This window comes from Micropterus salmoides, unplaced genomic scaffold (assembly GCF_014851395.1).
Source record: "Micropterus salmoides isolate LMB-PRFRI ecotype aquatic unplaced genomic scaffold, ASM1485139v1 Ms_hic_scaffold_21, whole genome shotgun sequence".
NCBI lineage: Eukaryota > Metazoa > Chordata > Actinopteri > Centrarchiformes > Centrarchidae > Micropterus > Micropterus salmoides.
This window is the reverse complement of record NW_024041262.1, coordinates 19,061,031-19,086,552: the sequence shown is the minus strand read 5'-3', so window position 1 is coordinate 19,086,552 and position 25,522 is coordinate 19,061,031. Positions and strand designations below refer to the sequence as shown.

General features: G+C 40.1%; 1 protein-coding gene across 2 annotated transcripts; it reads right to left on the bottom strand.

The window, feature by feature from the left end:
• Positions 1-1,272: 1,272 nt before the first annotated feature.
• LOC119915653 (CDP-diacylglycerol--glycerol-3-phosphate 3-phosphatidyltransferase, mitochondrial) lies at positions 1,273-25,330 on the bottom strand. 2 transcript variants are annotated; one of them, XM_038735294.1, is made up of 11 exons: positions 25,175-25,330; positions 18,906-19,116; positions 17,347-17,424; positions 14,577-14,676; positions 14,270-14,459; positions 11,891-12,069; positions 9,909-10,090; positions 8,357-8,648; positions 6,477-6,625; positions 6,266-6,396; positions 1,273-1,868 (listed from the first exon to the last, which is right to left on the bottom strand). In XM_038735294.1, the coding sequence occupies exons 1-10, from the start codon at positions 25,288-25,290 to the stop codon at positions 6,277-6,279; spliced, it is 1,617 nt and encodes a 538-aa protein (XP_038591222.1). In that variant the 5' UTR covers positions 25,291-25,330; the 3' UTR covers positions 1,273-1,868; positions 6,266-6,276. The 2 variants fall into 2 exon arrangements, with proteins under 2 accessions (XP_038591222.1, XP_038591221.1); XM_038735293.1 differs by lacking the exon at positions 25,175-25,330 and adding an exon at positions 24,697-24,767.
• Positions 25,331-25,522: the final 192 nt, after the last annotated feature.

The window sequence follows — 25,522 nt, the reverse complement described above, 5'->3', positions numbered from 1 at the left end:
CAAACTAGATTAGGCTTCCTTGTGTTTTGTTTCTGGATGATTTTAATACAGCTTGGACCAAATCCTAACTACATAATGTAGAAGATGCAGCCAACTACTAAATACTGACACTAAAAAAAATAAATCTGACAAAGTGCTTATATAGTGTAACTATAGCTATAACAGCTCAAGCATCATAATGTTGTGACACCATCAATGAAACCACAAGTGACCTCAATCGGGAAAAAAGATCTAATGTCAAGGTTTTTCTCAGGTTATTTCCTGCTCCTCATCTACATGTGGTCATCTCTCATGTTTGGTAAGGCGATCACACTGCTGTCAGATTTTAAACTTGTTCCTGTGAAAGGCGATGAGGCAGAGCAGGAAATTCCCCTTCAGAGAGTTGGTAAAGACCAAAAACAGAGTGAATATTAGACTTACATTCACCAGGTGCTTAGAACCACGACTCCAAATATATAAAATGTTGCACCGTAACTGCTAGATGTGTAAATAAGCAACTGTTTGTTAGCCATAACAACTTTAATAGGAGAGAATACTCGTTTCAGCCACGTTTCAGAAAAATATTTATTTTGTTTTTTGGACAAAAAGCATGACAGAATCAGATTTGTAAACCAAATATTTAATGCATTTGAAGTACATGTTAGCGTAGTCTTTTTCCAGTTACTCGCTATGTTTGAATCTTTCTGTATTAAACATATACAAGGATGGAAAATGAACTTTGTTCACCTATAATGGGGCTGCAAATTTACAAGATTACTCTTTTATTTATTTATTTTCCCCTTAAACCTGCAATAACTGACTTTGGCCACTTGAGGGCAGCAAAAACAAACAACTTGTTAGTAAACTGTTGCTTATTTACACATCCAGCAGTTACGGAGTAAACATTAGGGCTGCAACTAACAATTATTTTCATTAGAGTAATCTGTCTTTTATTTTTTTATTGTTGTTATTTGTTTGGTCTATAAAATGTTAGTGTCCACAACCTAAAATATTCAGTTTACTGTCACAGAGGAGTAAAAAAAGCTGAAATCAATTTGGACTTTTTCTTAATTACTCAAACCGGTTCTCAAAATAGTTGCCAAAGCTAAATGCTCCACAGTGTTCATCATCTAATCGCTAACTGTGTCTGCCTGCTGTTTGGTGTTGGTACAGAAAATGGTCACCTTTTTGGCCGATATGACATCGGGAACATTGCAGTTGTCCTTTTATCTTCAAAATAAAACGTCAGGGTTAAAAATGCTCCATTGCATCAAACAAAAAAAAAGTCAAACATTTAAAGTAATTTTAAAAACTCACCACATCGTCCTTTAATTTACAAAGATAACACACAGAAAGTGGATGGTTAGTGGTTAGAGGTTAGTTAGAGCTGTAAACTCACTGCAAGAGCTCTTAAAAACTGTTATTAAGGCTCCTCGAGGGATTTTAATACTTCAACACACCCTTCTGTTAACCATCACAGCCTTCATTAAACATCAGGGACATTTACTGTTGAAGTCTGTATCACTATCTTATACATGCAACATGTACAGTAGTAGTATTATTTTTAATACTTGTAGTTAGTGATAAAAACAGAAATCCACAGTGTGATGACATCGAGTGTTGAAACAAACAATTTTAAAGGAGTAACAGATATTCAGGATCTGGAGTTTAAATGAAAAGATTTACCCCCTGAATGCACCACAAACATCTGCTCCTGTGTGAGTCTCTCTTCCTGGCACACACTGAGGGTTAAAACCGAGGTGACACTGAAGACTCCCAGCATGCCGCTGATACTAGAGTGTGTCCGGCCCTCCCGTCTGCAGGAGCGAACCGATGTCCACCGAGACCTTCAACCATCTGGACTGAAGAAAACCGAAGCCACCTGCCTCCTGCTCAACAAAGAGAAATGATGTTCAGTATTTAGTCTACGACGTCTGAGTAAGAGTTAATCAACTGTGGTTCATTGTTATCAGGGATGTTAAGGCTGAAGAGAACTTGGCCTCAGTTTGTGCCTCACATTATCACCACACTGTCACAAGCATCCGTTTCTTTTCTTCCAGAAACCCAGAGTGTCATGAAACAAACATGAAAACAAACTTCTGAAGATATTTCCAAATTCTTCAAACACTCTTCGGTCAATCTGAATTAAACATCTGCTGCCAGAAACAAAAGATTTCTAACCCGTTTCCCCAAGTTGTTTTTATTCTTCAACCAAAAAAAAGGTAGATGGAGGTAAAATAAAGGAAAATACCACTAATATATTATCAGGTACATTAATCTAAGTTTACATGTCACTTCCTGCTACCATCTTTGGACTTAGAAATAGATTTGAAGCTCTGACGAAGATCCGACTGAGCTCAAATGTCTATTTAAATAACCAATAATAAATAACCTACTATATTTATAATACATAATATAGGAAAAAAATAAAATAAATAAATAACTCGAGGAGAAAATAAATTCTGCTGCTGGTGGATGAGATCCATCAGATGAATTATATAAAAGGGAAAATTTAGTTCCAAAGGTGCAGACAATGATGTGATTCCAGCTTGTTTTGTTTTTTACACCTCTGATAAATGCAAAAAGAAGGGAAGTGATACCCTATTTAATGTTCAAAGTATCTTGTTTATTGTCTGAATTAGACATTCTGCTTCACCAAATGTTTCATTCATCATGATGACCAATGATATTTTGTACAATCAATCGAAAACATGTCTCAGAACACTCAAGAGACCTCTGGAGCGGTCTTTATTCCTTTCAGCAGATAACGTCAGGCCCTGTTTGTAACCTACAGAACTCTGCAGCCATTGATGGGCTGGCAGGGGGAAGTTCTATGTATGAAACCACTAGAGGGCGGACAGGTCCCTCACAACAGCCTGTTAAACCAGCATTCATCATGATGCTGTGTGAACATCAGCTGTGTTTTCACCCTGCTGACTGGGAAAAGAGTTTGGAGAAGATCCAACCTTTTGTCACTACTTTCTAACAATAGACGTGTGCTGTGCTGCCGATAAGGACTTTTTTTGTGCTTGTTATTCTTTTAACCGGCAAAGCTATTGTTGGAGGGCCATGTTTTGTTTTTTCCTCTGTCAGGAAAAACAAAAAAGAGATAAGCGGTAAAGTACACAGATCACAATGCCAGACAGATACAAAAAGCGAGTGAACAAACTGCTCTACAAACCCAACAGACAACATTCAGACAGTGGTTATACTGTATAATTTTTCTTTTTTACATGAATGTTACAAAAAAGTAGAATAAAAGGAAGCCATGATCCAGAAATACGAGAATTAAAAAAACATTACAGATAAAACACAGGAAAAAAACAAGAGGAATAAAATGTCTAAAATCTAATATCTATGGTCGATATAACCTTTTCTATTGCTTCTATTACTCTATTTAATTGGAAGTATTTGTGAATCAAATTGAAGTAAGTGTGAATCATATATAGTTGTTTTAATGTAAATCTAGTTAAGGCCGTCTGCATTTTTCTTACTCTGTTTCTAAATACTTAGACTTCCCTTCCCTCTCTGTAGCTGTCAGCCTTTATCCCACTGGTTCCTAATAAAACACGTATATCTTTAAAATCGGGTCACAAATATACAGTTAAATTTTTTAGCTACTCGGCCGTCTGACGTGCAGTTTCCCAATGACGTATACTGGCAGCTTAAATCAGCACATTATGTTAAACCACAGGTGAAATAAGTCAAAACTAAAAGATGTTTCAAAGATCTGCAACCCAGAAACTTCACCGCAGCTCTCACAGATTTACTTCATGTTTCTTTCTGAAAACATTATGAAAACAGTGCAACTTAAAATACTTCAAATCCATAGTCAACAACAATCCTCTTACTCAAGTCACTGAAAATCAGATTTCACAGCTATTATTTCCAGCTCTCAATCTTTGTATCATTTGTCACTAAAAAACTTTTTGTCTGTCTAAATATGTTTTTGAGTTCACAACTTTTAGCCCAAGGTCTCTGAGGAGTTCCATGGGCCAACCTCTCTGCGTGTGCGTCATGATGCCGGTAAAACGAGGACTACAACAAGTATTTGAAACAACGGGCCTGAATGTGATCCTGCTCACATTACTGTCTTGAAAAGGTGTTCACATCTGCTGCGTGCATATTTGTGAGTAGAGTTTGTGCTTAAGGAAGATCTATATACACAACGGTTTCCTCCTGGCAGCGTTGTCATTCAATTTGTGTGTCTTTTTCATTTGACTCTGTCCAGGTAGCGATAAGACACCGCCCATTTACCGTCATTATCCAGCCTGTCATACTTCCTGTTCTGAGAAACTAACAAAAAAAACCCCGACAAACTGTTGAGTGTCTTTTCCTCAATCTTCTGCTTTGATCTTAACTTATTTCCCTTAGGCTGGAACTTGAGTTATAAAACATACCTTACTTTCTAATTTGTCTTTTACTACCTCTTCTGCGCCTTCAACATCTTCTGTTTTCACAAACAAAAGTACACATCTCTTCAAAATTAACTTGAAATGTTCACTGTTGACTCAGTGTTTCAGTGTTGACGAAGACTCTAGCTTCACCCCGCCAAGTCCTCACAGGACTCACAGACCACACTGTCAAATCATCACCATAACGCCGCACTGACTCACTTCTTGACAGGAGTGAATCAGCCGACACACTGTCCCTGCTCTCATTTTGGTGATTTGGGCTGCTGGGAAGGCGAGGACGGGACCTGCGATTTGGGACACGCCACAATGACTGCAGGCATTTTCTAAGAAGCCACAGCCTGTTTTACTGTGTGTGTGTTTGTGTTCAGTATGTTCAGGGCTGTATTTTGTCTACTCTGCAAAAATCAATCTGAATTTGACAAAAATGGAAATACACAACTGCAGGGAGATGTGAAACATATTTTTAAGGAAAGTTCTGCTTTATTAATACTCGCTTGACTTTCATTTGTATTGGCTATAAGTTAGTCAGTTCTCATATGTATATTAAAAAGTCATTTTTCAAGAATAAAATGTCACCATGGCTCTATGCTTTTCTGAGATGTTAAGGAATTAACAAATTAAATTGTTAGTTTGCAGCCTTAGTATATTCTGACTCGTGCATTCTGCTTAAAATTTGTATATATATTTATAGTGTTCATGAGACGTAGATGTAAGGATGTTTAGTGTGCATGTGTAAAGGAAACAACAATGAAGAATAAAACAAAGTCGGTAAAACACCAGTCTGAGATGTAACTTTAGTTTGGATAAGAAGAACTTGAATTTTAATCAATAACATTCAAGGTTTTTCTGGCTCTTGGAGTTTTAGAAAGTTGGATTAATTAAAGGGAACACAAGGGGGTCAGAAATAAACATAACATGGTTGACTAAGTTTCCTTGGAAGCTGATATCTAGTAAATCAGCTTTAATAACATGGTGCTGTCTAAAAGTAATGATGACAGGAATACTGCTGCAACCCTTAAAACAACAACAAAAGTCTGAAGGGGAGCTGTAAAAAGCTTAGTGAAATTATCTAAACCACTTCATTTGGAGAAAACATGCAAAGCGAGTGCACCTGAAATGTTGGTAATAATCCCTCACTGCACAGAAAGTGCTGTAGGTCAAAGTTGAAGCAGGAAGTTGGTCTCTGAACAGACAGTTTGGGTGATTTAAGATTTTTCTCTTCTCTCTGTCTACTGTTTGGCTGAACTGGTCTGGCTATGACTATTATTAAAACTTAGAATCGATATGTTGCTTGATTTGGTGACCTTCTTAGCAGACAGTTGCCTTTTTAAACATCCAGCAGACACAGAGCCTCTTTATTATATTATGAAGTCACATTTCTGTCCATCTGATGAATCTAAATAAATATTTCACCCTCTATTTAGCTCCGTTTTTGGTCTCTCTAACTCCTGAGGGAAATATCTGGCTCTTTAGCAGCTAAATGCTCCACTATGTTCACCAGACAGTCTCTTAACTGTGTCTCTGCTGTTTTTGGGCTGTGCAGGAAGTGTACAGTGGGTTTTTAGAGCTCTCTCTCTCTCTCTCTCTCTCTGAACAGCTGCCTGCTGCGTCTGGAAACGATGTGAGATTGAACCAAAATAGTAAAGTTGCAGCCGTAAAAACCAAAATCATGAGTTTAAATACTCTAAAACGCTTCATACAGTTGAGGAGAGCTGCAGAGTTGGGTGAACTGCTCATGTTTCTTTTCCAATTGGACTTTTATTCCCCACTTAAAATAAATTAAATTCAAGATGTTAAAAAACTGGAATAATCCTTTAACACGTGAGTACATTTCATGTGTAGCAAGTGTGTACATTTCTTTGTTTTACCACCTGGTGGCATCTCAGAAGAAATTCTTGATGAGGGGAGTGACTAGTTTCACCCACAGCTTCACGTGGCGATCCGGCCGCTCAAACGTAGAACCGGAGACCTCAGTGGAGCACTGGTACAACGTCTCCTGCTCCTAAGAGGCACACAGTTTAAAACACAGGTGTGTATTCAGTAGAGTTACACGGTCATTCATCACAAAAAAAAAGAGCCGACCTCCTGCAGCTGGCTCTGTAGCTCCTCGTTCTCCGTTATAATGGCGATTTGGGCCTCCAGGTCACGGTGAACCGAGCGGTAACCAAAATTAGGGGAGCCAATTAGAGTGAGGCAAGGTCGATCCTGCCCCTGGAGGTAATACCACAGGCCTGCAGGAGAGGAAAAAAAGTGCAGTGAGCTAGTAAGGTGGTAATGCTTCAGAGGGGCCGTTTCTCGCAGGGATTTCTGTCGGCCCAGACCACAACTAAAAGGAAGCGCATGCAGAAATCCCCAGCGTCGATCCAAAACCCCAAAGTATGAGAGAGAGAGTGAGTGTACACATCCTTGTCCTGAGGCTACGACAGAATGACTGTACAAGCCCTGTTCTCTCACGCTAAATACCAGCGGGACCACAAGAAGAACAGCAGAGCAGGGAAAAGAACAGGGAGAGTAATGTGCTTTATTATTTTCACTGAGCCACATAAAACTAGTCTGGACAGCCAACCCTGGCTTATATTATAATCTCTTGTAAGACATGTTGATTTGATGTGGGAGTTTCTGCAGAAACAATCAGTCGAAAAATGAACAATGATGCTGCGGCTATTGTGCAAATATTTCTGTTTTCAGACATATTTGTGTAAGCTGTCAGCCTCCGAGTGGGCGTTTCCTATTGTTTGAGCGACAGCTGAGAGCCAGCACTGCCAGGAGGTGTGCTGTCAACTTCCATGGTGTGCTACTGCCTGCAGCACGTAAAACTGTTTGCTACGAACATTGTTACAACATAATGTTAGCTATCGACCGTTAGCACTCCGTGAAGAACACTTAAATAAGGGGTGCCATCACTGCGAAAATGTCTTCTTTTTTGGTAATTACAGAGACTAAACAGTGGTTTTCAAACTTTTTCACATCAAGGGCCCCTAAAATTAAGATTTTGTCCCAGGGTCGCCCATCTGATAGGATTTTTGCTTATAGATGTTTTATTACAGAACGAGTATGACCAAAATAGTCACACGTTCTATCCTTGTGTTAATTATGGATGGAATTATAATGAAAATAAATGATTCCTCCTCAAGCACCTCTAAGCACACAAGTCAAAACACCAAGGAGATAAACCGGTATATTAATTCAGTTTAGACCTCTGAATCGTCCCTATATTTGTTCTGACATTTGTATAGATTAGGTGCTATTGTGCTTATCGATGGCTGTTTCAACCCATCGGAGACGCTGTTGATAAATCGTAGTTTTGTCTGCGTTATTAAGAATGTCGACGTCATCTTTCTGCACAGCCAGCCACATCCCTGAAAAACAGCGTCAAGGAAGAGACTGTTGCAGCAGTTGTCCTCAAAAACTTTAAGTTAATGGCTTCAGCAGCCACAACCACAGCCTCTGTGCTGACTGATAATCACTGCTGATTGATTAAGGCAAAACAAAACGCCCCGCCTGCCAAATATCCTCAGTTTCCTACTTCTCAAAAGTAAAAACTATTACATGCATATGGAACATGCATATGGATGGTGCTTTCCATACATACAGATGATGTGTTCAGAAATGTAGATGTTTTTGTCACATGATTTGAATTTAATCATTGACCATCACAAGCAGATTTATAAGCACACACCTGCTGATCATTCACAGATTCATCTGTATGACTGAACTAATAAATCAAGATGATCTAAACATTCCTGGTGTGGTCGATGCTTATATTGTCAATGCTTTCTTTAGATTTTGTACTATTGTTCTGACAAAACAAGTAATTTTAAGATCTTGTTGGGCTCTGGGAAATGGTGATAGGGCGTATTTTTATTATTCACTAAACAATAATTTGACAAACTAATAAGAAGAATACAATCGTTAGTTGCAGCCATAGTGGGAATGGTGGTGAGTGCTGTTGTTTTTCCCACCTTTTGCGTGGAAGGTCCACTTTGATCTGTGGTACTCGTGCAGGTGTACTCTCTCCTGCTGGCCCAGCCGGCACACCTGGTTGTAAAACTGTTTGGCGATGTGGATGTAAGCTGCAGGGATCGCTCCGGCGACACCCTTGGCGCCGAAGAACCCGTTGACCTCGGGGGAGGCGGTTAGGATGCGGTAGCTGGCTCCGGCCCCGAGCACCAGCCGCATGTACGCCCGGGTCAGGTTGAAGTAACCCGATGTTAGAAACACAGTGGAGTCTGGCCCGGCGTCTGTCAGCAGGCGCTTGAGGTTTAACAAGAAACGGAGAGTGAGGAAAGATGAGTTGCAGACGTGTTTCTAATTCCTGGTACAAAATAGAACAAGTAGAACTGGTTGCTATGCTATAAACTACGCTGGATATTAGTGTTTTATTACATAGAGCTCACTATTGAGCTTATCACATTCATCTTGATAACAATAAATGTAATAGGATAACATGCTGATTAATGCAGCAGTGCATAATATTTCCTTCCTCATGTTTGCTCAAGTCTTTTTTAATTACTGTAAACACTATTTAAAATTCTGATTTCTTGACTGGAGTTTGGTCTGATTTACTAGTTGAACTTCTGGTTAGAGGTTACTGGTTGATGGAGCTATTCAGTTTAATTATGTGAGGTTTATTTTTGCAAATTTTGTATATTTTGAGATTCATATAGTCAGGAATTATAGTCAAAAATAAATTTTGTCTGTTTACTTCTTTCTTTTTATACACATACTTAAATCTGGTTATTCTCATCGTTAAAAACATCAGCGAGAAAATAAGTCCAGCTAGTGAAACAACTTTATAGTCATCTGTTTTCTGGTGCATGACACAGCTCATTTTCTTTTCATCTCTAGATATCTTTTTAAATTTATTACAGGAAAATGTCTGACGCAAGAAAACCTTGTTTATTGTAAACTTTAATCGGTCATCTTCTTCTTACTGAAACAACATTTGGGTGCATGTGGAAAAAAAAATCCAGATTAAAATCAGATTAAACTGTTCCATTTTTTAGATGAGTCTGATATGTGCACAACAAGACGTTAACCTGCAGACGGGCTGTGTTTGTGAACAGCCGCATCACCATCAGTTACCAAGCAACCAATGATGGATAGTCCTGCAACAAGTCTTCCCTTTGTGAAACTGAAAATGTTAAATATACGCGGAGATGCTGCTGATTAAACTTTTTATGGTACTTTAAGACCACAGTGTGTGCTGCTGTTTTACTGAATTACGTTATTGCTCTGATCATTTTATTGCATTTGTTCCTAGAATGTGAGACTAATAAAACTGAATCAAGTTCAAATATTTATCATGGTTAATTAGTCACATGGCAGTTTATTAGTCACATGTTCCAAACATCCCTTGATGACAACAAAGGACCTCATCTAATGAGATTTATTACTTGTTATTAAGGAACAAGTTAGCGAGCAAAAGGTCAACTCCAACAAAGCACAAATTATGGTTTCAAACGTGACAGATCAGAAGAGGTCACTGTCATTGGGGGGGGGGGGGGGGCTCACCTGTGTGACCTGCTCGTCCACCTGGATCCCCAGAGGTTTCATCTGAACCAGAGGAAACACCCAGGTGTCCTCCTCCTCCCCCTCGTCCTCCGACCCGTTCATCAGCCGCTGCCTCACGTGGGCTGCGTTTACAACCTCCATGATGCGATTCCTCGCCACCGCCGAGAAGTCCTGCCTGTTGCCTGGTTGCCACGGAGATGTAAAATGTGAGTATATACACAGATAAAGCTAAGTGGGTGCAGCGGGAGATAGGTCAACCTGCCCCCTCTGGGTCACAGTGCTCCGGGCTCTCTATGTGTTTGAGAGAATTTACAGCCACTTAAGAGCATGAAGCAGAGAGTAGGATGAAATAAAAATACAACCTAAGCTGAAGAGTTGTTATTTTGGAAAATGCTTGGTTCTGATTGGGTGGCAAATGGCCGAATTGTACATGAGGACACCTCATAATAGTTTAACCATCAATTTAAAGATGTGTTTAGACAGACAGTGAAGAAAATTTTCGCCCCCACACAACACAGAAGACACTGGAAAGTAATAACTTGTGCTCAAAGGCTAGTGAGTAGCTCGCAAACATTGTGTGATTAAGCAACCTGCACTTTCTACCACAATTTACATGACGTCATTCTTCTCCACTAAATCTCTTGTCCCACACGACACCACTTTTTCAGAAATCACAAGGGAGTCTAGTTTCGGATAATTTGAATAAAATAAACAAAATTTTCACCCAGCTGCAGAGTCCTGCACTATCTGGAAAATAAATGGGACACACTTGTTGTCGCATTGGGCTGCTTTCATTGGGGCTTTACCATATTTTTCACAAATTTGACTGCTGGACTGTTCGTGTTTATGACGACATGCAACAAAAAATGTCCCCACTCAAAAGGAAGCCCATAGAAACAACATTTCTTAAAAGGTCCAGTGTGTAATATTTAGGAAGATCTATTGAAAGAAATGCTAAATAATACACATATAACTATGTTTTCAGCGGCGTATAAAGACCTCATATGATGAACCATTATGTTTTTATTATCTTAGAATGAGCCATTTCTGTCTACATACACCGGGGTACATGGAAGTCGCCAAGTTGTGGAGACTTGAGTAGTTGGTTGCAATTCACAACCCTCTAAATTAGATGCCACTAAAACTTACACACCGAACCTTTAAAGCAACATTTTTTTGAAGGCAATACGCGTCACTCATTACTGATTGGTTAATCCAAAATTAAACAAAATACCCGTCTCGCAACATGAAATTGTGTACACAATGTCAGGCTGAATGAATGAAAGGGACTCTCAGTCCACTAGAAATGAGTGAGAACATATTTGAATAATTTGGGTGAACCGGTCCTTTAAACTGCAGGTATCTGCACAGCAACAGTATTATGTGATATATTATCAGTTCACTCTTGCCTCTGCCTCGTCTGTTATTAGGATGCTTCGTTGGAAATCAGTTACAGATCTCCTCTGTTATTCTTATTAATGTCTTTCATTAGAATTTCACCATCGGCTTGTTTCTGAATAACTGTTCCCGCCGCGTATTGTCTTCCAGCAACACCACAACTCTATTCCTGGTGTTCGTTACAGCGGCTGTCCAGTCCTGCAGACATGATGTCATTCACCCCTCAAACTAACATCCTGGCATTCTGTGCTCCAGTTACGGACACACAGTACGTGTGTGTGTGTGTGTGTGTGTGTGTGTGTGTGTGTGTAGAAAATCCTGACAATTTCAGATCCGGCTGCATGGCTAGCCAACCGCAAGAGCTCTCTCCATCTTTCTCATTGTACTCACAAACACACACCCACACTCACACACTATGACCATCATCTATTCGCTTGCCTAAGCTTTCAAGCTCCATTAGCAAAATCCATCGGCCCCTCTTGCTGAAAACCGGGATGCTGCCACTGAGCATGAAGTGTCAAACTGTGTCAAAACACGTTATAAGTGTAAACATGCACACACACAGTCAAGTGTTTGGTTTCTACCTTTGTACGGGTGCACCATGCCCTCCAGTATGCTGACAGAGTCATCAGGCTGAAGCTGCAGGGAAACGTCGCCCACGGCTTCCACCAGGTCGGAGAAAAAGTCGGCGAGCTCGCTGCAGTTCTCCAGCAGCACATAGCGGTCTTGTCTGTTGGTGAAGTACGAGTCGCTCAGGTTGGCCCTGAAAAATGAGAGAAGACCGCTTTTAAGAAACCGGGGAACAGAGAGAGAGAGCACAGAGGTGTTTTGGCAAGGGGAATGCAAGAGGAAAAAGAAGGATGAAGGGACAAAAGTTGGGTCCATTTTGGACCTGGTTCCTGGTTACCAAATTACTTAAGCTCAAATGCTAACGAATCTCTTATCAAACCTTTCATCTGTCTTCACTCTTTTTATTAGCAAAGAGCAAGGGAAAACATACTGATAGGCAGCAGGCTTCTCCTTGGGGGGGTGATGGTGCAGTGGATAAGCCACATGCTTTTGGTGTGAGAGACCTGGGTTCAATTCCCAACTGTGACACATCCACCACTGTGTCCCTGAGCAAGACACTTAACCCCTAGTTGCTCCAGAGGCGTGCAACATCTGACATAAATAGCAATTGTAAGTCGCTTTGGATAAGAGCGTCAGCTAAATGAATAAATGTAATGTAATTTTCAGATTAAATCTGTAGTTAATTATCATTAACTGTGTAACGACTAAAATGAAAAGATTCTTCTCTGGTTAATAAGTCCTGAATGTGTTCTTTTGTAGTGGTGTAGTGGAGCGGTGACTCTTTTCCAGAGAAATTATCTAGCTGACTTCCTCAAGTCAGTTGAAGAATCTCGCAGTTAAACTTTCACATCATGTCAACATTTTAACTTGATGAACTTAACAGCCTCAGTATTTGGACTAAATAGCTTGTGACTTACAGTGGCCTAAATGAATGTGTCAGATACATTTACTTAACATTTCACATATTTTAAGTTTTAGGTTGTTGCTGCTGCAGGGTGTCAGTGAGTTTGTCAGCAATAACTGATGCTTGACTTGATGCTGTAGGATTTTCTTTTCCTGGAAAGGCAGCGATGGAGGTGCCTTTGTATTTGTTTTTTTTACCCCTTGTACATGTGGCCATGCTCCCTTCAGGCTCCACCTGCCCATACACGCTGCTCTCCATCTGGCCCTTCCAGTGAACAGGCCGTTACTTACCAGGGAAACCAGCTTAAACGGAGTTTATAGCACATTAGGCAGCAGGTATGACCTTGGATGCCTGACAGCTGACTGTCAAAACAGCAGCAGGAAGTGTAGGCAAAATTACTCATGTTAAACAATTGTCTGTTAGGGTGTGTGCAACCTGTTAATTTCACCTTTTGATTGAAATCTTCAGTTTTGGCAGACAGTACAATCCCTCCATTTGAATTAAGCCATAAAAAGACATGTAAATACCAAATTGCCATGTATTTGTTTTTTTCTTTTTCTGGGGGTGGTCTTATATTTCATAAAAGAATTTACGATACCAGTACCAAAACCAGTACCATTAAAGTGATACCGATACCAATAGAGTACTTCATTCGGTCCCTTGCATAAAATGCCAATTGTTGAAACCATAGTACTTGATTCGTGGCCTATTATTATTTTTATTGTTGTTATGGACAAGCAAGGTTATCCATTTTATTTTTTTCTTGTATCAAATAACTGTTACATAAAATGAGTCCAAAGTGTCTCCGAACTTCTTCACTGTAGAAACAGAGTGAATCATCTGTCAAGCAACTGAGAATGAACCCTGTCAGAGATCACTCGGAGCTTGAAAAATTCTGACAGCCACAAAATAATTCTGATCGCTTCCAAGACTGACAGACAAGCTACACTACTGTGGGATTTATGTTCAGCTTTAATGATATTATTACGGGAGAAAAGGTTTCAGAGATGAGGGAAACATTAATAACCAGTGTGAAAGTGTGTTAAAATCTCCTTTTTCAAAATCAGGTTTTGCAAAAGGAATGTCGTATTCTATTTAGGCCAATAAGGTACATGTACACTAGTCTCTATTGTTTAGTGCACGTGGTATTTTTGTTTACTTTCCCCGTAAGCCGTCGCTTCAGGTCAGTGTCAGAAGCATGTGCAATTGTGTGTGCTGAACTGAAACGGAGGGGAAACAGCCAGCACAATCCATCACTATGCTCATTGCCACTGGAGCAATGGCGTACACCGAAAACATTTCCTAGCAATGGTGGTAAACACTTGCACTTTGATGAGAAACACGTGATGGACCAAAAACAAGCCTAACCAAAGGTGACAACAGACAGGCGTGAGAAGGAGAGATGACTTAAGTCAAACAAGCAAACTCAGTGTGAGAGTGTGAGAACAGTTATATTGACGCAATGGGTGTTGTCAAGGAATCAACATACCCACTGATGATAATGCTGTCATCAAACAGGTAGACTTTGATGTGCTGTACTCCGATGGTCTCATTGAAGCGCTGAGGGACGAGCAGCCGCAGCAGCCCCCTCAGGTCCGGAGTGTGGTAGAGAGACACCCGCATCTGAGAGGTGAAGCGCTGCAACAGCGGCAGCAGCATGGTCCTCGAGTTAATCTGTCCTGCACATAAAAAATAAATAAGTAAAAATATAAGCAAACAAATTACATTCAGGAGGATGAGCGTGGTGCTCCCTGCTAACCCTGCAATTAAGAGATCTCCTGGGAAATGTCAACAACCTCGTGAGCCGCGTGTGTAGTCCAGCAATATTGAGACTTTTAGGTCAGGAGCGTGACTGTTTTCCTGTGAACGCTGCAGAGCTTCCTCCATACAGTCCACCTTAAGAAAAACAAAGAAAGCAGAGGACAATCAAAACATGACTGAAAGAGAAATACACCAATTTAGCACTCGTGATAGTTTGAAGGATCAAAATCGATGCAACAGAACCAGAGATCTTTTTTATTCACATATTCCTCTTCCTTCTCAGAATCTGACCTCTACATTAACCACAATGAAACTTGACCGCCTGTGCTAGTAGCAGCCAATATAGCCTCAGAGCCCCCCACCACCTGTCAACAGACTGAATGATATGTAAAATTGGTAGAGTTCCATCACTTCCATCTGACAGACAGGCAAACATCCATTGCACAAAGTTGGCTAATTTACATCTGCAGTCCCCGAACAGATAAACACACACATAAACACTAATGCAATTAATCCAAATACAAGTTCCAAATTACAATGAATTCTAATCTATTCACATGGTGTACTGAAATCAAGGTGTCAAATCTGTCTGTCAAATTAAAGTACATCTGAAGAGCTGAAACGATTAATTGATTAGTTGATCAACAGAAAATTAAGCAGCAACAATTAATAACCCTTTAATCTTTTCTACGTTAATTTCACTGTAAATTGAATATCTTTGGATTTTGGACTGTTGGTCAGACAGAACAAGACATCTAAGAGTCACCCTGGGCCGTTTTCACTATTTTTTCATTTTGTAAACTAAACTATTATTCAATAATGATAATAGTCAATTAGTTTCTGCCCTACTTATTTTATCTTAATTTGAAAGAAATCAAGATTCTAGACAAACTAAAGAACATCAGCAAATGAGCTACAGCTTCTAGCTGCTCCGCTCTTTTCACTCCGGCAGAAAACTTGTGTCACTGTGACAAAATGTTGCCTGTTACCACATTTTCATTTGTCACTTCATGCAATTGTTCAGCAAACCACAAACTAAGGTGTGTATTCCTATTTTTTTTAGTCAGCCGGTGACACTGATGGTCAGTTTTCAGCATAACATGTTCTTTGAAAGACACACACAAAGTGGGACAGCACAATAGTTATGTCCATGTTGCTCTTGTGGTGCTTTCAGACCAAACGCAAATTTAATCCCTGCTTCACGCCGCTCGACAGGAAATCGCGTCTTTGCATGTAAACTCACCGCCCAAACGCTCGCTTCGCTTTTGGTCTGAAAGCACAGTTACACTACACAAAACAAAGTAACAGATTATTGAGTAACTGGCAGCAAACACAGGCTTTTATTATGTGTTTACTGTGGGAGTGTGGGAAAAGCATGACTAACTCCTTTCTGCACAAAGAGGAAATGGCAGCTCTTCAGAGGGCACCACGAGCATAGAGCATACCATCTTTATTTGCGGCGTGCTTGGCATTTGTTCCCCCACCTGATATCAAAACTGTTTTACTTCGGCTAAACTGTGCATCTGGTGCCCATTCATTATAAGTCACCCCAGAGTGCCTGCTTACATGCCAGTAAAACATTGCTTCTTTCCAGTGGAGAGCTCTGTGGGGACATCACCACCCCCAACGCTTCCAGCTCTGCTCTGGAGAGAAATGTAACATTGAGTTTGAGTCCCACCAAATATGATAAATAATGTTGTATGTGGTTCCCGTATCAGGTAACATGAAGACTTCCCAGCCTCTCTTCAGGTAGGACTCTCATACTGCAACACTTGTCTTTGGAAAGAGGGAAAATGACAGGATAAAGTCGCTAACCTGCCTGTCAGCTCGCACTGATCTGTTTCGGTGGATTTACCATAAAGGCTCGAATACGTGTGCACTCCAAATTTAGGTGCAGCTAGCTTAATCGCCTTCTTAGAAACAACTGACAGAAACACTCAAAGAGGGTGAGACCATTTGTTGCCTTTTCTAAGAAGTCAGCCATAGATGGAGTGGATGTGCTAGGAGACAATTCAGCAGAACAGTGTCTGCAAACAGCAGGTTTTGCGTCTTTCTCCGACACTTTAAAATACTTCCACACTGCCGACATGTCAATGTAATTGTTCGGTAAAATTTATTTAATTTAGGCGTCCCTACTTTATGGTGAAATCACTCCTGCAGTTTGCATTCTTCAGTGTAAACCACAAACCATACTCACATTTTTGTATTGAGTTTATTGTGTCCAATTACAAGCAAACTTTGGCTTAAAAATAAAACTCATATGGACTCACTGCACCTTATTGACTCAACATTTCTAGTAATCCATCATCCTGTGAGGTTACAGAGTTGGCAGCAATCACAGCCGATTCAAATGCTTTTAACTGTAATACAGCATGTTTGACTTGTCTGTGCCTTTTTCTGTAATTCACCCTCTCTGCTGCCCAAAAAAAAAAAAAAAAAAAAAAAAAAACACGAAAAACAGCAGAATATGAGCATCAGTCCAGACTGTGGTTTGCTTTGGGTTAATGTTGTTATGCTAGGCTTTCCAAGCATGAAGAACAGCAGGCTATCACATGCCAAGATTGGTCTCCTTATTCCCACAAACCCTTGCATTTTGGGGTCATTCCTTGTAGTTAGCCTGTAGTACATTTTCATTCTGAACAAACCACACCGCGGTTCTCTTGGAACGCGACTGACTCACATTTTCTGGCATCTCTGACCAGTTATTTGGCACGCGCCTGTGTTTAGTTTTGGGCAGGTGAGAACAATGCCATCCGATGTCGTAAAAAAAAGGTTTGCTTCCCACACACAGACCACTTTTCTCACCAGTTCCTGCTCCAGCTGACCTGTTCCCAGATACAACGAGGCCATCACCACTCGCCTCTTTGCTGTCTTGATTCGTGCCTGAAGTGAAATGAAAAACAGAAACAAACAAACAACAGTGATTTAATGGAATCTCACAAATGTCTGATACTAAGAAATGATAAATGCTACATTTCCTGCCAGTCATGTGCACAGACATTCAGTCTGCACAAGAAAATTCACCCGATTCCTGGAGCCACCAGAGCACCCACCAAACAAAAAATACTGTTTTCAGAAAATAAAAAGCAAACTGTGAAAAAAAACTGAGTAAGAAAAATGTCCTTTTTGTGAAATGACAGGTCCTTTCTGGAAGTCAAAATGTCCAGAGAGACCTGTTAATCACACAAATCTAGTCACATCTCTAGTTGTATCTAGGACAGAGGTAGACAGTTGATTATTAGGGATAAGGGAATTTTTGGTTTTTAGATATCCCTCTCTGAGATTTCTGCCTCCATCTCAAAACATAGAGGTGAAGGAAATTTAGGTTATGGTGCTCACAGGATTGAAAAATGACATTTAAAAAGAAATAAGGTTCCACAGAACATAAACAACATCCTGGAAATACTCAAGTACCTCAATTGCACTTAAGTACATTTCTTGAGTAAATGTACTTAGATTCCACCACTAAAATTAGTGTAAAAGGAAATTAATCACATAAATTAATTAATTAATCACATAAATTAATTTCCTTTTGGTAAGGGTGCTATACGTGTGTGTTTTTCAAAATCAAAACTATTACATTCAGATTCAATTTGTGCTGGCACTAAATTAACTCCATGACCTTCTAGAGCCTTCCCAGCATTCAATGTTATGGGGAAGTGACAATAAACAACAAAATGCTTTTGTGAATCACACCCATTCACACACCCCTGTTACATGAACTTACTTACATAACATAACATTAACTCATCATGACCCACATGAGCATTAAAAGGTGAATTATGTAGTATTTTTAGACCTCATTATATACAAAAATGTAAATATATCAGGGGTCAAAAAGTTCATAAAAATCAAATTAGCATTAAGAAGCCCATTTCTTGTATGTCTAAAGCGAAACAATGGCTTTCCATGAGGGAACTCCTGCCTGGCAGCACATTAACTGCAGCAAATTCCTGTTTTTTTGTTCCTGGAACGTCTGAATAGGCTAAACATAAAAGGAATCCAATGACACGCAGCAGGTGTGGGACTATGTCAAGAAATAAAAAGAAAAAAATCTGAAAGAAAATCCAGTAGTCAGTTTTAATTCTAATTGTAAATGTGCCCCTTTCTTTACTTAAATGTGCAGGGTGGCATATTTTCATAATTGTGTTAACATTTTGTAAAGGCAAAATTTCAAGCAGATTTATTTAACGAGGATTAGGTGTAACACATATGTAGAGGAGACAAGTCAGTTTAGAGCTGAACAATTTACTCCTGTCAACTCAAAACAGTCAGATAGTTTCCCTGCCTTCTTTGTCATCCATCTGTCATAATACATGCCAGCAGGAACATCAGAAAATGCTTATTTTCACAGTGACACTGACCTTCATGGCCTGGTAGAACTGATCAGGTGAGGTGAGGATGTGGATGTGGGTTCCTGGCACCCTGAAGGCAGGTACATGCTCTGCCATCCATTGGAAGCGGGTGCAGAGGCCATCTGTGCCCTGAGCCCCAGCTGACCCGGTGGGCCTGGAGACACGTCGGGGGGCCGGGTCGGCTTCAGCCAGGAGGGGGGCTAGTAGCAGCACCGAGGACCTGGGGGAAACGTGGACATGGCATGAACTTGTTTTTATGTTGGTTCAACTGAACATTTTACAATAGTTTTCTTTAATGTGCAAGTGTATTTACATGTTTATTACAGGACACTGGAAAAACTGGCGAGCGCTGGGCAATAATCTGATGTTATCGTGATCGCTTGTTATCATTTTACAAAACTAACAAAATTAGTTTAGTTTTACATGTGTGAAGGGTTTTGTCTTATGTTACGATCTCACTACAAGGTCCTTTAGTAACTGGAGCTTTCGATCATGTCACACTGTTTTCCACCACAAAAACGTTTGCACAGATTTACGAATTGTACACTATTCCTGTTTTCAGGGCACTTACCTTCAGGTCGACTCAACAACTTCATCAGAACGTACGTTTAGTAGCTTTCAATCATATCACACGTCAGATGTCACAAGCAGCAAACCCAAGCAACAAAGGGTAAAATGGCCCTCTTATTATTTTATCATTCATCATTCTAAAAATGCAGGTAATGTTTTTATTGCACTACACCTCAGAATACAGAGCAGATAGCTCTGAAAGTGGACGGCACGTAACAACTATTCAGCGTGATATTGTTGTGTCGACTGCTGTTTCCAAAGAGAAGATTGAACTTTGAATTTCATCAATGTGATAAATTTTCCATACATCTACCATATCATGATAGGCTGCATAGTAAAAAATATAAATTAATACACAAACTTGTTTTAGCCTTTGTCACCAGCTTTTTATTGTTCTCCCTTAATTCTGTCCTAGGATTGAAGTTACTTACTCACTATCAGGTCAAACCAAGTCCAGACGGATAAGAAAGTGTAAGAGATTATGCCAATGTTCCCCTTATAGATAATGGATTAGTGCAAATAGAAATGTATTTTTACTATTTGTATTTCTTTTTTTTTTTAAAGTCTGCATGGAAATTCAGCTGAAAGTGTGGGTTGATTCAAACATTTCCAGAATAATGAATTCTTGAGAAGTTGCAGGACTCTACAGTGGAAAATGAATCGTGCTTCCAGTTTGCCTGAGGAGACTAATGGTAAATGGACTGTACTTATATAGCGCCTATCACGTCCTCCAACCACTCAAAGCGCCTCTAATCATGCACACACACACACACACACACGGTGAGCAATTTGGGGTTCAGTGTCTTTCCCAGGGACACGCTGACATACAGCCTGGAGGGGCTAGGGATCGAACCACCGACTTTCTGAATAATGGACGATAAAACGAGTCAGTTTGCACTATCACAGGGAAACAGTTTTTTAAATATCACGTTTTGTCTTGCTGCCGTCAGCAGACACACATCAGAGCTTCCCACCAGCACTTTGAACACACCAAAATACTGCACAGTAATTGTTGGCCAAAGTGAACTAGATTCAAACACATAACATGACAGGGAAGGTGTGCGGTCGGGCGTGACACCGGACAAAACGTTGGTTGGGATTTTTAAGTGCATTTAAACTAGGGCTGCAACTATAGCTTATTTTCATCATCGATTCATGTAATCTTAATTTCACCAGCTCAAGGTGATGTCTTTGTTCGACCAACAGTCCAAAAACCAAAGATAAGTCAGTTTACTATCAGAAAATGTTTGATGACGGAAACTAATTTAAATTGTTTCATCTTTAAGCGCACAGATCCACAAGAATATTTAACTGTGTATCTGGTTTTCGTTTGTCAGTGTCCAGAAATTCACCCCAGCCCTTTTGTGTTTGCCATACAAGCTCACAATTTGTCCTGACAATGCAACCACATTAAATAAAGACAGGGTGGAGTGTCAACCTCAGACATGTCTGTGACCCGCAGAGGCTGATTGTCAAAAGTCATTCTACTAAATTCCTTCAGTTATGATCAAATTTCATCCTACACACACACACACACTTTACGTTTTGGTTTGGATTTGTCCCACAAAAACTGTCTACATGAAGTCCGAGGAAACAAAAGTCACATTAAAAACAGAAGACACAGCTCAAGGCTTTTTTCCAAAGCCACAATGCTGACTGAGTTATAGCAAACACAGAGAGGGTGGGATTTCCCAGTTGTTTGAAATTTGAGTCCTATCATAAACACACAAATTCCTCTAAGAGTACTATGATAAAATAACTGTAGCATGAAAGACGACTTCCTCATATCTATACAGCTTAAGCTGAATTATCTGTATTTTACAGCAGTGTAAAATCAAGGTTCAAGGTACATTTATTTATCATTCTACAACACAGGACGGCTCAATGAAAGTTCACGCTACACACACAGAATATATAAACAAACATTTAAAATCAAAATAGAATAATAAACATAATTATATGACAAACACAATAAAAAAGGAGTACGCCAATCTTGCTAGTATGCTTATGTAATGTGAAAAGATAAAGAGAGTGCGACAAGAGATAAGGAACACTGTGACCTCTGCTCCAGCTCTGTGTTTCAGTACTTTAGGGGACCAATATAAAATAAACTATTACCTCAAGCTACAGTGGAAAAAAAGCAAAGTCAAGGTAGATATGTTAATCACCAAAAAGGTGTGAAGACAGAAGGAAGTTTTTTAAATGCTGCACACTCTGTTCCAGCAGTGTAGCACATTACGAGCGGTTTCATGATAGTAGCTGAGATGATTTAATGATGTTAAGAGATTAATTTAATAATACGAGGCTCAAGCTAGTATCTCCAATGAATAGAGGAGCTGTTTAGTTTGGTGTGTGACTACGCCACATCCCTCATGATTTGAAGCATGTGACCTCATAATTCCTCAGAATAAAAAAATTGCCTGTCTGGGAACTCTCGTGATCGCCTTGCGTACATCCTCATTCATCTCGACTGACCTAGATTAATTCAGCAAACTGGAAAAGTTGGTTGTTATCTTCTCTCGCAGCTCTTAAGATGTAAGATCCGAGCAATATTAGTACAATCATATTGTAAATATTACATATTTTAACATAGTGATGACATAGTGATGAAAAGCAAGACACTACAGGTGCTGGTCATATAATTAGAATATCATCACAAAGTTGATTTATTTCAGTAATTCCCTTCAAAAAGTGAAACTTGGATATTATATTCATTCATTACACACAGACTAATATATTTCATTTCATTTAATTGTGATAATTAAAACAGAAAACTAATGAAAATCCCAAATTCAGTATCTCCAAAAATTAGAATATTACTTAAGACCAATACAAAAAAAAAGGATTTTTAGAAATGTTGGCCAACTGAAAAGTATGAACATGAAAAGTATGAGCATGTACAGCACTCAATACTAAGTTGGAGCTCCTTTTGCCTGAATTACTGCAGCAATGCGGCGTGGCATGGAGTCGATCAGTCTGTGGCACTGCTCAGGTGTTATGAGAGCCCAGGTTGCTCTGATAGTGGCCTTCAGCTCTTCTGCATTGTTGGGTCTTGCGTATCGCATCTTCCTCTTCACAATACCCCATAGATTTTCTATAGGGTTAAGGTCAGGGGAGTTTGCTGGCCAATTAAGAACAGGGATACCATGGTCCTTAAACCAGGTACTGGTAGCTTTGGGACTGTGTGCAGGTGCCATAGCTTTGGGACTGTGTGCAGGTGCCAAGTCCTCTTGGAAAATTAAATCTGCAGCAGGAAGCATGAAGTGCTCTAAAACGTCCTGGTAGACGGCTGCGTTGACCTTGGACCTCAGAAAACACAGTGGACCAACACCAGCAGTTTTTCATTAGTTGTCAGTTATAATCATCAAAATTAAAAGGAATGAACACTTAAAATATATCAGTCTGTGTGGAATGAATGTATACATTATACAAGTTTCACATTTCACAAGTTTTTTTGATGATATTCTAATTATATGACCAGCACCTGTACATGGCCTAACGTATGTGGACACTGGAACATGACACCTATATGTGATTGCTGAACATCTAACTTTAAAACCATGGGCTTCTGGGAAGGCATTTTACAACCTGACAGGAGGGATTTTTTCCCCGTTAACCCTCAAGAGCATTGGTGAGGTTGAGTGTTGGGTGACAACGCCTGCATCACAGTTAAAATTTCATTATATCCCAGAAGTGTTGAGGTTGAGATCAGGACCCTGCACAGGCCAGTCAAGTTCTTCCACACCAAACATTCATCTCTGGACCTGGCTCTGTGGCACTGTCATGTTGAAACAGCAAAGGGTGGTCCCCAAACAGTTGGAAGCACAACAACAATACTGTTAAGAAATCTTTATCTTTTAATTAGAACTAAGGAACCTAAACCATAAACAGCCCCACACCAAAAAGCACACATCTTTTTGGCCATATACTTTTACCATACTTTGATATTGGTGATATAAAGAGTCTTTAAAATGACTGCTAAACTAATATCGAATCCTAAGCCACACACATTTTGTAACCTTGCCTAAGTGCTGGAGGAGATAATGCCAGGAGACAATCAAAGTAGTAGAAAAGATAAGAAACAAACTGTATGTGGATAACAGATTTCAGGCTCCATGCCCGCACTTTACTTCCTTTTCATAAACCGACAGCAAGAGAAATGTCGCCTCTGTGTGTAGATTTTGTCAGGATGCCAAATGAACCAGAAACAGCCTAACAATTGCTCTATAAGTCAGAGGTTGCACGCCTCGGGAACAACTTGAGGTTAAGCATCTTGTTCAGGGACACATTGTGTCTTATCTAGGGATGAAACGATTACAGGTTTTATAACACGTTACGTAGTTTAATCACCCTAACGACATATTTTCTTCATTTATAATCCGGCTGTCTACATAAGGTATTGGTTGATATTATTTGAGAGGGGGTTGTAGCCAATTCTGTGGTCTGGTCGCTGCCACACAGACCACTGGTCTCTGCCACACAGACCACTGGTCGCTACCACTAGGGGCGCTAAAGATACTGGTCGCTGCCACACCGACCACTGGTCTCTGCCACACAGACCACTGGTCGCTGCCACACAGACCACTGGTCGCTGCCACACAGACCACTGGTCGCTACCACTAGGGGCGCTAAGATACCAGTGTTGTCACCTGTGAAGGAAAGTGTGGTGACCACTTGTTGGTTGAATCCAAGCTAGACCAGTGGTTCGTGGGGCAGCGACCAGTATCTTTAGCGCCCCTAGTGGTAGTGACCAGTGGTCGGTGTGGCAGCGACCAGACCACAGAATTGGCTACAACCCTTGCTGTATTATTTTAATGGCTATGCAAACAAAAAGTTCATTTTATTTGTGGTTTTCAATAAAACACTCAGTTGGTGTATCAGTAAGTTACATTTCGATAATTTCAGCACATTTTAACACTACCCTGATAACCGTGATAATTACAGCCACTAAGATGTGTAATCTTCATACCGTTTCATCTCTAGTATTATCCAACCTAGGTCTCTCAAATTTTGGTGATTTAAAAATTATCACAGCGATGTCACAGTTGGAAATAATAAAAGTAATTTAGGTTGAATTCCATTTAGCTGCTTCAGTTTCGGGGTCTTGGTATTACGCATGCTGGCTCATACTTACTGGCACACTTGTATGCAACAAAGACGTCATTAACGTTATTAGTTACACCTGTCACAACTAAATTGTCTGCTGTGGAAAAAATGACAATAATCTGACCTTGTTCCAGGGAGGACAAAGACGTTACACCCATCTGCTAGTTTAAATAGTGCCATGCAGTTCCTGTAATTTATCCGCAGGTGTGCTAGTGAGCAGTTACCTGTGTAATCAATAAACATGACTGAAAGGAAGACCTCTGCGTGTCACATGATGGGGACAGGTGTCAGGTTTCAGCAGTGAGACGGTCTGTGTTACATAACAAACGTGGAGAAGAACAGCATGTCCTCAGTCATGGAAACCTCTACTTTCTCTGACGTTTTCCCTGCTGTCTGCTAACCTGACAGCCTAATTTCACAAACTGGTGGCTAAACGCGTTAAAATATCAAGCAGTCTTTGAATCAAAACAAGACCAACGTAGCCGGTAATGAACGAATTAGCAAAACATCAATAACTTGCTTCATGACAGAGGGGTGCTGCGACAGAATAACGTGTTTTTATCCTCATGTTTGTGTCTCCGTGGATGAGCCGTGTCTCTTACCCTCCTCTTCTGTCCCGTGCACGGAAGAGTCTGTCAGATATTCGGGTAAAAACCCCGGCGATGGCCGGTGTGTACACCGAGTACACCAGCCTCCTCCAGGACATGGGAGCCGCCATTGCTGCAGCAGAGACACTTTGACTAAACTTTATCGACAAAAGCGCCGAGTTCACAGACACTATGTATATAATGTAGTGGGTGTTAGAAAACGACGGCTTGGACTGCACTTAGCAGTACGTTAATTATTATAATTTTACCTGCAACAACAAATAAAAAATACAGATACATAATATGCAGTGGTGAATGAAGTAAAAATACTGATACCACACTGTAAAAAATACTCTGGTACAA